The sequence below is a fragment of the Silene latifolia genome, chromosome 11, assembly GCF_048544455.1.
Source record: "Silene latifolia isolate original U9 population chromosome 11, ASM4854445v1, whole genome shotgun sequence".
In the NCBI taxonomy this organism is placed as follows: domain Eukaryota; kingdom Viridiplantae; phylum Streptophyta; class Magnoliopsida; order Caryophyllales; family Caryophyllaceae; genus Silene; species Silene latifolia.
The window spans coordinates 9,665,510-9,677,249 of record NC_133536.1 but is presented as its reverse complement, the minus strand read 5'-3'; the positions used below and the strand labels follow the sequence as shown (position 1 = coordinate 9,677,249).

Here is an 11,740-nt window from a genome sequence, read left to right as displayed (position 1 = left end):
CCATCATAACATTCAAAGTTATCCCTCCACTAATTCAATGACACTATGGCTGTGCTTGTGAGCTTCAATCGCCCGAAACCCGAACCCGACATCACAATCGTCATCACCAATCATACCTTCAACCACCGTGACCCACGACAACCATCAGCAAAGCCCGACATCATCACCATTAATCAACAACAGCAACCCCACCGTCTCCAATGCATAATCAGATTCGAGCTCGGAATCGAAACCGAGCTTTTATGAAGCTTTGTGCTCCATGCCGGTGCCCCGGCAGCCGACTCCTCAACCGGCAAAACACACCAATTTGTTCTCCTTTTTGTGAAGGCCTCGCTACCGGTATAGGGACCGGCAGCCGGCTAGTCTTGTTGTTCTCTACCGGTGCCCCGGCGGTCGACTGACCGGCAAAACACACATCCCACTTGATTTCTGCTCTTTCTTCAATGGCCTCGCTTCCGGCATCAACCCCGGCCGCCGGCTGACCGGCAAAAGGCCCTTTTGCTGCATTTGGTTCACACGCGTCTTTTATTTCGTGTTGTTTGAATTGTTTTGGCTGAGTGTGTCTTTTGAGGGAGATGATGATTATTAATATTATTAAAGTTATTATTATTAGATGATTAATATTATTATTAGTTGTATTAGTAGTATGATTAATATTATTAGTTAGACTAGTATAAAGACCACCTACCACACATTATTAGAGAAGACCCATGACCTTACATTAGAATTAGAATAGAATTAGACTAGTATTAGTTCATCTTTCTCTCAACAATTGTAGAACCCTAATATTTACTCTCTCCTTTTCATTCAATAAAATTTGCAATCTTTCTTTAATTATTAGTTTAATTCTTCCTTTGTTCATTCAAGTTCCTCATCTCTCATTAGTATACAATTAGTATTTTGGGTTGTATTTGAAGATTAGAAGAAATTCATTCTTCCATTATTATCCAAGATTGCTACTTTCCTCTTTGTTGGTACAATTCTCATCTTTTGTTTACATTACTTTCATTAGTTTACATTTCTTATGTTGTTTTATCATTATTCATCAAAAGTATTAGTCTTTATCATGTTTGCAATGTTTACTTGTTTATTGTTGGAAATTGTTGGTAATTTCTCACCCATGAACATGAGTGAGTAGTCTTATCTAAGGTCATAGGGGGAATTTGGGTAATTAAGGGGATGAATTTGGGTTGTTAACCTTTTGAATTGGGTGATTATGTGGTTTCTACTCTTAATGCATTTGAAGTGTTTGTGGAAATGCCTCAATGAAAATTGGACATTTCATTAACATGTTTGGCTTACCTTGGTGCATTGTGCTATTAGATAGTTTTAGAAGTGCTTATAGATGAGTTTTAATGAAAGTTAGAACATCTCTTTGATGCATTCGATCCGTCTTGGTGCTCATGCTATTGGGTAGTCTTTATGCTTAATTTGTAGCTAGTTCATCTCGATCAAGTGACAACTTATTGAGGAGCTTAAGGTGACTAAGAAATTAGTCTTAAACCCTTGACCACCATTATTACCCTTTTCTTGTTAGACCTTGTTTCTCCCCCTAATTGCCCTTTGTGAACCCAAAGACCTTAGCCTTCCATCAATTGAATACAATCTCATTTAGTTTAATTTAACTTGTTTGCATCTTAATTTAGATAAATCAACATCTTATTTTGTTTGACTAAACTAAAGACTTAAACCAACCAAGTATCTAACCCCCGCCATCTTCGTGTTCGACACCCGAATAAATACTACTTTTATTTGGTTTTATAAATTGTTTTTGATTGGGAAGTGACGGCAAATCCCTCACATCACCCTCCCGGCACTCCTTCTCTCGGGGATCCCATATCTGGAAGAACATTGGAAGAGGGTGGAACATTCTGAAAGACCACCTCCTCTGGTCCATTGGTGATGGCTCCACCATCAGCCTTTGGGATGACCCTTGGCTTGATCTTGGACCTCTCAGAACCCTCGTTCTTGGCCCCCTTAGTCTTTCCTCCTCCTCTGCTAAATTAAACTCTATTATTTCCAATGGAGTTTGGGCCCTTGACTCTCTTGAATTTGTCCTCCCCGACCTCATCACCAGCACCATTCTCTCCACCCCCATCCCGACCACACCCAGACCTGATGTCCTTTCCACTTCTCTTGCCCCAAAAGGCAAATTCTCCATCAGTGATGCCTACTCCTCTCTGTGCCACCCTAACCCGACCCCTGCCCTTCCCACCTTCCCTGCCGACTTGAACTGGCTTTGGGATATCCCCACCCAACCTCGTATCAAAGTTTTCCTCTGGCTTGTGTGGTGGAACAAGTTACCGCACAAGGCCTCTCTCTTTGGTAGGAAAATCCTGCCCTCTTCATCCTGCTCCCTTTGTCCAAACCCCTCTATATCTGAGACCTCTCTTCATGCCCTCCGAGACTGTAGCTTCGCCTCCCATTCTTGGTCCATCCTCAATGTCTCTAGTTCCTTTTTTGATGCTGACCTCCACCACTGGATTTATGATAACTGCACCTCTCACCCCCCTAGTTGGGCTACCCTCTTTACTTTCGTCCTCTGGCGCCTCTGGCTTCGCCGGTGTGATTTGACCTTTTCCCCTCCCCCTTCCCCTTCCTCCTCCTCCCCTTCCTCTTTCTGTGCCTCTGTTGTTTCCCAATCCTTTGCCTGGTCCCGCGCCTCTGACTGTCTCCCCTCTACCCCTGTCACGAGTTCCACCCACCTTGATGCCTTTTGCTATCCTTTGAGCTGGGCCCCTCCGCCGCTTGGTTGGTTTAAAACCAACGTTGACGCGGCCTTCTCCCCCTCTTCTTCCTTAGCTAGCCTGGGGTGTGTCATCAGAGACGGTTTTGGTAATTGGGTTTTAGGTTGGTCCACCCGCTTTCTTGGTCCTAACCCCTTCCTTTGTGAGGTCCTTGCCATTCGGGATGGGATTTTACGCTCTAGAGTCCTTGTGAGCAATGTCTTGATTGCCTCTGACTGTCTTGATGCGGTTACCTCTATTTTATGCCCCTCTGCCCCTTGTGGACCTTTTACTAACATCATTCTTGAGTGTAGGACCCTCTTGCAGGACTCCCCGCATTTGAAGCTGGTTTTTGAGAAGAGATCGGCTAACCGTGTTGCGGATGCCATTGCCCATCACTCCATTAGTGACTCTAGTGATTTGTTAGGCTGTTTTGAGTGGGACTTGCCCCCTCCTTTTGTTGTAGATCTTTGTATGTCGGACTCTGTTATGGCATGTGTGCCTCTTTCCCCTGACCCGCCCCCGTGATGTACTCATAACTCTTTGTTCTCTTTTATATTATTGTTCCTTCGTTCCAAAAAAAAAAAAAAAAAAAAAGTACTAGAAATATTTATTTATAAAATACAACACGGTAAATATTACTCAGAATATAAGAACAAGATAAAATATAAGATATTGTATCTACTAGAAGTATATAATTATATGTACCAAAAAAAAAAAAAAAGCATATAATTATGGTGCTCATGCATTCATATTGACCAAGCAGCCAATCGATAAATCAATACAAACAAGAACTCGTATGCAATTTGTAGTACAACTTCAGGTCTCAAAGCCTCAAATCTCCGAACATTCACCAAAAAAGTAGTATAAGATATTGTATCTACGAACATTCAACAAAGGCGAAAAAACCCTAAACGCAAAGCAATGCTCAATTCGATTTCCAACCTCGAGTCGCTTGAACTCCGTGATGATGTAACGACCAAGTTCTTCAATAGTCCTACCAAGACTATCTTCCCTAATTTGACACATCTTACATTATATGTGAGTTCCTATGTTTTTTTAACCAACCAATTGGTGTCTATCTTAAATCGAATATATCTGTCTTATAAATAAAATGGATCAAGTAATATATCACTTGTGTAGATGACACAAATATTTTGTTATTAGGCCTTAGGATTTAACTTTTGTCCATCTTACATATTTGACCTCTATTTTTCTAAGTGATAGAACCTTAGAATTTTTCTAAGTCCCTATTAAACAAGAATTTGTGTTTATACAAAATACTCATTGTTTTAGATAATAAACTTAAGCTTAATACTCCTTACAAGTTAAAACTCCTAGCTTACCATAAACCCTATTTAGTATTTACCCTAATGAGTAAAGACCATGCCGTTACTATATATGAGATCCAAGGTTCATTTCTTGTAAATAACACATTTATCAACAATGGAACAAAACCCTAGTAGCCAATTATCAATTGTACAACATCATAGATCGACCCCTCTAAGTGCTCTACCTGGTGACATCTTTCATAAAATTATCTCCCTCCTAAACTTTCCTCAAAGCTCCATCTTTACTATTTCCGACTCCACGTTCAACGTTGATATTGTCGAACCTGTTACGTACAAATGTTCCGAGTTTTGGAAAATTCTTGATAACATCTTTACCATATTCACCACACCCTCGATCAACACTTTTCTTATTCATCTTCACCATACCCACTATGTAGGTCCTTGTGTAAAGCCAATCTTAGATTCATGGGCTCGTCGACTATGTGCTCGTAACTTCCAACACATCTCGATTAAATCATATACGAGAACTATTTTACATTACAATGATTACATAGTATTCCCACCGAGCGTTTTTCAAATTCATTCGTTGGTATCTCTTGAGTTGCATGATTTCAATATTCGCGAGTTCTATCAATTAGTTTCGCCTCCGATTATTATTCTTCCAAACCTGAAGAAACTTGTACTAGGTTTGGTTTATTATTCTATTTTGGAATGGCTAGTAAGTTGTTGTCCGTCAATTGAAGATTTGTCCTTTGTTATTAGAACTACGCATGACAACCGTCCGCTGTCAATATCGAGTAAGAACTTAAAGCGATTAAGCATAACTATATGGTCAATACGGATGTTCGATTACATTCCCAACTTTGAGATTATTATTTATGTTCCAACATTGGAGCACTTGCACTATGATGCTACCTTTTTGTCAATGCGGATGTTTGATTTGATTCCCAACGTCAAGTCGGTTCAAGTCTTTGGTAATTCAACGATGGAGCTCTACGATAGTCCTACCAAGAAGATTATCTTCCCTAGTTTTTTGACTCACCTTACATTAACTTTGAGTTCTGAAATATTTAAAGCAACATTTGAACAACAAATGCTGCATTGTCCCAATTTAGAGGTTCTTGAATTACGATTTTTTGAATGTTATATGTACGATTTTAATTGGGATCCTAAAGATATGTGTATGCTAGTCGAACATGTGAAGCGCTTGGAGTTGCGTATGCTTGTTGTTCAATTCAACCAACGAACATTAAATCTGGTGACATGGTTGCTAAGAAGTGCCCCGGTTTTGGAGAAGCTAATTCTCGATGCTGCACGAGGACCGTATTATAGTTATGATATCTTGTCCAAAGCTCAATTTCGCAAAACTTTATTCGAGTGTGCAGAGGATTCTTCGGGTTGTCAAATCGAACTCATTTGTAAATGGCATAAGCTTGATTGAGATGGGCCTAACCTAATGCTCTTTGTAATTGTTCAAGAATAAGTTATTTTATTTATTTATATGGTAAATTAAATCTAAGAAATCGGATCTAGAATTCCATCATATAATATTGTGTTTTTGAAGTTAGGAAATAGGAGTATGTTATTTAGCGATTTAAACATATTTCGGCCCTGTTCTTTTGGAGCTTCATTCAATTTATTTCGGCTCTTCTATTCACAAATTAACTTTAATTCAGTTCTGTTCCCTTTAGCTCTTTTTAACCGAAAAGAATGGGCCTTCGTTGTTGTCGAAATAACAAAGCTTTTGGGATGTATGGCTTTTAGGTACCTAATTATTGTTGTTGAGTGTTAATCTGCTATATATACTTGGGACTAGGGGGTAATGAGACGAGACAGCTCGCAAGCAACTCGAGATCAACTCGGTCAAAGCTCGGCTCGTGTGAGCTTGGCTCGGGCTCGGGCTTGGCTCGAGAGCTTAACGAATCAAGCCGAGCAAAGGATGGCTCGACCCGAAAAGCTCGCGAGCAGCTTGAACTCGTGTGATTACATAAAATATTGCTCATATTTTATAAAAATATTTTATCATGATTATATCTTTGTATCACACATATCAAATGTCTCGCTGATTTGCCAAATATTTTACATATAACTTTTGAACCTTATTATTGAAAATATCGGAAGAAAAAAATAAAAAATAAACAATTTTATATAGGCTCTATTTGGGCTCGAGCTCGCGTTAAAGCTCGCAAGCTTTATAACGAGCACATTTTTTTTCAAACTCAGGTAAGCTCGAGATCGGCTCGAGTTTTGGTTTTTGAGCACAAGTGAACAAGGTTACAAGGCCAAGCTCAGGCTCGGCTCGGCTCGTTAACACCCCTAGTTGGGAGAGTTTTCTTCATGATACTTAAGATATGTGTCATTATCGAAAATATTTTTTTAATGTTTAAACTATTCGGTGTAATTCAGATTCAAGTCAGCTATGACCACTAGCTAGGGCGGTAAAGCTTTTCCTCATTAATTAATTTTAATACAGTTGCATTTCTAGGTCTTGAACCCAATACCTCTAGTTAAGGTAGAAAATAACCTCTTACCTATTGATCTAATCATCAACTTGTAACTGAGGGGGTAATATGCTAATTAGCAAACGCTTTGTCTAATTCTATTAATTTAATTTGATATAGTCAAACAACTTACAAATATCTAATAACCGTATTATATTAATGTTATCCTCACTAAATCTGCTTCGATCATTTACCAAACAAGATCAAAATAAATAAAATATTTTCTTCATCCTAATCAATTTGCTCACATAAACAAACCTAATACTTCTTATGATAAACCTACTAGAAGCCTTGGCCGTTATTACTTCTAAATCTACAAATAAAAGCGTAGAAGATTAACAATGGAACAAAACCCTAGCTGTTAATCAATGGAACAACACCATAGATGGAGCTCCCTTCCGGACGACATCGTCTTTAAAATTATCTCCCACCTTAACTTTCCTAAAGAGTTCGTCATTACCATTTCAACCACTATTTTTAGCATCAAACAGCTATACAAAAATACTGCATACAATGTTAATGAGTCTCGTTACTGGACCATCTTCGATAACCTCTTCAATTTATTCACCACACCCGTACTCGATACTTTCTATATTAATCTTCACTATAGCTTCTATAAACAGCCTCTTTGCTGGCCTATGATCGATACATGGGCTAAAAGACTGCGTGCTTGTAACATCCGACAATTCACGATCAAAAAGTTCAGTGGTTGTCGATATATGAAACCCGTGTTGCCACCAAGTATTTTCCGAATGAATTCGTTGTTATCACTTACATTGTATTTCTATTTTGAGGAGATTGCTTGGAGTGATCAACTTTCCATGGTTCTTCTTCCGAACCTCAAGAAACTCCATCTAATTTCATCGAATTATGGACTTATGGAAGAGTTAATAAGTCGTTGCCCGTCACTTGAAGACCTATCCTTGATCCTTAATGACGATCCTCAGAAAAATTCAATATCAATCACAAGCAAGAAATTAAAGCGATTATACATAAATCTACATTATTATTATGTGTCGTTGTCTATCCTTAATGTTATTCTTGATGCTCCAATATTAGAGCATTATAGATATGTTGCTGCTTCCATATTATCAATGCAGATGTTGGATTCGATTTTGAATGTCAAGTCGCTTGCACTATGTGCCCAACCGGATCAGCTGAAGTTCTACAATAGTCCTAAGAAGACCGTCTTCCCAAATTTGAGTCATCTTACGTTATCTTTGCCTTCTAAAATATATCTAAAAATATTTGATGAACAATTGCTGTGTTGTCCCAATCTGAAGGTTCTTAAGCTACATTTTATTATTTATAACCCCATGGAGATGATTTTGAATGAAGATGTCAAATTTGTGCTTGTTGAACCAGTGAAGCGCTTGGAGGTGTATATGAACGACTATCGATTTAGCAAACAAATGGCGAATCTCGTGACATGGTTGCTAAGAAGTGCCAAGGTTTTGGAGAAGCTTGTTCTTAGTTCACATGACCTTTTTTCTTATAATAACTCGGCAAAATCTCAATTTTTTCAAACTTTATTTGAGTGTGTAGAGAGTACTTCGCGTTGTCAAATCGAACTTCTAGCAGGCTATAAGCTAGACTGATTCTTTGTTATGTTCTTTTTCTCATTTGGCATGAAGTAAATTTTCTGTTTGGTTTTAGTCGTGTGAATTTGTATTCAATCATAAGAAAAAAGTTTACTGTCTTGCGTTCAATAAACGAATTTGTTCTTAAATATTGCTCTCTTCATATTCTTTTTTTTTTTGGAACGAGTGAACTTAAATTAAACACATAAAGTTCGGTTACATCAAGGGGGTGGATCGGGGGAACAGGCGTATTAGCCATTACAAAGTCTATTGTACAAGTCTCAATTACAAAAAGGGGAGCATCCGCTACATGATTTGTTGATCTCCTCTCAAAGACGATCTTCAAATTAGGGGAGTTCTCTAATAGTTTCCTACACTCAAAAATGATGTTAGTAAATGGGCCACAAGAAACGTCCAGTTTCACAATATTATTTACGGCAATGGTGGAGCTAGGGGGGGCTAGCAGGGGCGGTCGCCCCCTGACGGATGAAATTTTCGAAGTTTTTAGTTAAATTTTTCGAAATTTTTTCGAGGGTGCCTTATGAAATTAGCCGTCCCCCCCCCCCCCCCCTCAAATTCAAAGCCTGGCTCCGCCACGGCATTAATACAATCCGAAGCAATCAAGACATGATTTCCAAAAAGACTAGCACGACATAACCCTTCCCTAATGGCAAGCACCTCGCAAATGAAAGGGTTAGGGGCAAACAAACGAGTAGACCTTCCATGTTTATCTGTCAATTGCTTAGCTTCCATCTCGAACCTCATTTGTCATTTGTTATCAACTCATGGGCTTGCAAACTACTTGATATTGACATCCGACACTTCAAGTTTACATCTAATGGCGTTCCCTTGTTTCATTGTAATAGAGTTTAAGAATTCTTGAAGAATTGATGTTATCCCTGTCGCTGCCCCGAAATTGGAACACTTGAATTTAGTTTAGTTGCTATTTAGTTTCCCTAATGTTATGGGGCTTTGCCCCTCTTTAGCACCAAAAAAAAAAGAAAAATAGTACAATGACTCGTAATATTCCTAAAATATTCCGGAGATATGATGATATCTCATGATATACTCCTAACTATATTTTCCTAAAATATCTTTCCTAATAATATATCCTCTCTAATATATATAAGATTTCCGGTTGTCGTTCATCTCGAAGGTTTACCATAAAACATTCGATAATGGATCAAAACCCTAGCAGCGAACTAAGCGCAGAACGCAAAAGATGGAGCTCCCTTCCGGATGACATAATCTCCAACATCCTCTCTCGCCTCGATCCTCCTCAAAACTTAGTCATTACGATTTCCGAGACTACTTTCAACATCACACAATCGAATAAAGTGAAGAATATACGCGAAATAATTCCCATTCTTGATAACATCTTTACCGTATTCACCACACCCTTAATCAAGACCGTCAGTCTACATCTTCACCGTGACTCGTATACACATCTAAGTTTAGACCGCGCTATAGACTCATGGGCTCGTCGACTACGTTGTAGTAATGTCGAGCACTTCAAGAGTACATCGAATAGTCGTCACTATCACAAGGGAGGTCAAGTGGACGCACCAAGCGTTTTCCAAATCCAATCGTTGGTATCACTTGACTTGGATTTAAGTACTGGTGGATTTGCATGGACTTTTCCTGATTCAATTAATCTTCCAAATTTGAAGAAACTTAGTTCGATTTTCTTCAGCGACGACGTTAAATGCATTGAAAAGTTTATGAGCTCTAGCCCATCACTTGAGGACTTGTCCTTCACACTTATTAAAGAATCTGGATGCCCTAAACCTTCTGCAGACGGGTCTCTAACCATCGTGGGTACGAATTTAACCCGATTAAGTATTACATTACATGGATTCTATGGTTTCGAGGACTTTACTCGTCTTAATCTTCACGTCAATACCCCAAAACTAGAGCATTTCAATTTTACCGCTCCTCGGTTAGCTTTGTCATATAATCAAATAATAAGGCAGTTCATCGATTCGATTTCACATGTCAACTCGCTTGTATTCGATATTGCTTATAATATGATGATGCCTTGCAATAATCCTAATATTAAGACTATCTTCCCTAATGTGACTCATCTTACTTGGACTTTGGGTCGATTCGAACGATTGGAAACTTTACGTCTATTGCTACCTTGTCCGAAATTGGAGGTTCTTGTGTTAAAATTTGTAGATTCTAACAATGACGTGGGTGTAATTCCGGATGCCAAAACTACGTTATATGAGCATTTGAAGCGGTTAGAGTTCAATATGACCAGGGTTCGATTCGACGAGGAATTTTTGAAGCTAACGAAATATTTCCTGAGGAGTACATCGTGTTTGGAGAAGATCGTCCTAAATGCTAGCTTTATGCAGACTTATGATAATTATCACTTAGCAGAAGCAGCTCGATTTCATCGATCTTTATTGGATTGTCCAAGGCGTTCGTCATTCTGTGAAATTGAATTCTTAGGAGTATATCATTCTCTCATTTATCCAGTGAATTTTGATTCTGACTAATATCCTAGTTTTTTGTTTTTTTTTTTTTTTCAAATAAGCGCACTATATTGGGGGAGTATGCTAGTTATTAATTACATAGTAGATTTTTGTGTTCTTTGTTTGAGCATAGTAAAGAACTTTGATTTTAAAATTGTAATTTATCATCGATTATCATATATGCTTAAAATAATTATCTAAATAAATATATGAGATTTTGGCGAATAAGATCTTGTATTGCTTGTCAAGGTAATAAATATGGTAGGTAATTAGGTTGATCTAGGATTTTTATATTATGTTGGTTACGTAAATAAATTATATAATAAAAATATAGATTATTTGATTAGAATACTATCAACTACTATGGGGTGTTGCTTAAAATAACCCAAACTTTATTTTAACATAACTAACTAGTCAGAGCAGATTATCTGTCCCATTTTATGTCCCATCTTGGCTCCGCTTGGCAAGGCATTTCAGGTACCTGATTTGGTCAAAGTAGCTTATTTGACCGAAATTTCAGGTGCCTTATTTTTTTGTAAGCGTTTGGCAAGTAGCTTATTTAACCAAATAAGCTACCTGAAATGAAATGCTACCTAGAATAGCATTTGAGATTTCAGGTACCTGATTTGGTTTAATTTTCCGTTTTTACCCTTTAAATCTATAATGTTAAATAATTATCATATCCTTTTACGTCATTTCATCAAAATCAGTTACCTTTTCAGTTAGTTTGTCAAACATCTTTTTATATAATCAGTTACCTTATCAGTTTCTAATTTTCAGCTACCTTATCAGTTACCTTTTCAGGTTTCAGGTACCTTTTCAGTTTTCAGCTACCTTTTCAGGTTTCAGCTACCTTTTCAGTTAGTTTTACCAAACAGAGCCATTGTGTCACATTGCCTCTCCTAATGACACATTAGCACTTTGATGTATAATATTACCATTTTTATTATTTCAAGTGTGATGTGTCAAGATCTTAAGGGAATGGGACACAAGATGGGACATAAAAATGGGACAGATGATCTCTACTGCTAACTAGTACCTCTCTTCGCTAATATTACACTAGGTCTACTTTTTTTGACACTTCTTCTCATGCCTTTACTAAGTGTTTCGACATCGTTTGGACCACAAGTCCACAACCACAAGATACTTAAGGATCGATTT

General features: G+C 38.0%; 2 protein-coding genes across 2 annotated transcripts; both read left to right on the top strand.

The window, feature by feature from the left end:
- Positions 1 to 6,887: 6,887 nt before the first annotated feature.
- Positions 6,888 to 8,117, top strand: LOC141612884 (putative FBD-associated F-box protein At5g56560). Its single transcript, XM_074431632.1, has one exon. The coding sequence runs from the start codon at positions 6,888 to 6,890 to the stop codon at positions 8,115 to 8,117; it is 1,230 nt and encodes a 409-aa protein (XP_074287733.1).
- Positions 8,118 to 9,277: 1,160 nt separating this feature from the next.
- LOC141612883 (F-box/FBD/LRR-repeat protein At5g18770-like) lies at positions 9,278 to 10,603 on the top strand. The gene has a single exon (XM_074431631.1). The coding sequence runs from the start codon at positions 9,278 to 9,280 to the stop codon at positions 10,601 to 10,603; it is 1,326 nt and encodes a 441-aa protein (XP_074287732.1).
- Positions 10,604 to 11,740: the final 1,137 nt, after the last annotated feature.

Excerpts from the sequence above, each read along its gene's own strand:
- LOC141612884 (XM_074431632.1), top strand. The coding sequence starts at position 6,888 with ATGGAACAACACCATAGATGGAGCTCCCTTCCGGACGACATCGTCTTT.
- LOC141612883 (XM_074431631.1), top strand. The coding sequence starts at position 9,278 with ATGGATCAAAACCCTAGCAGCGAACTAAGCGCAGAACGCAAAAGATGG.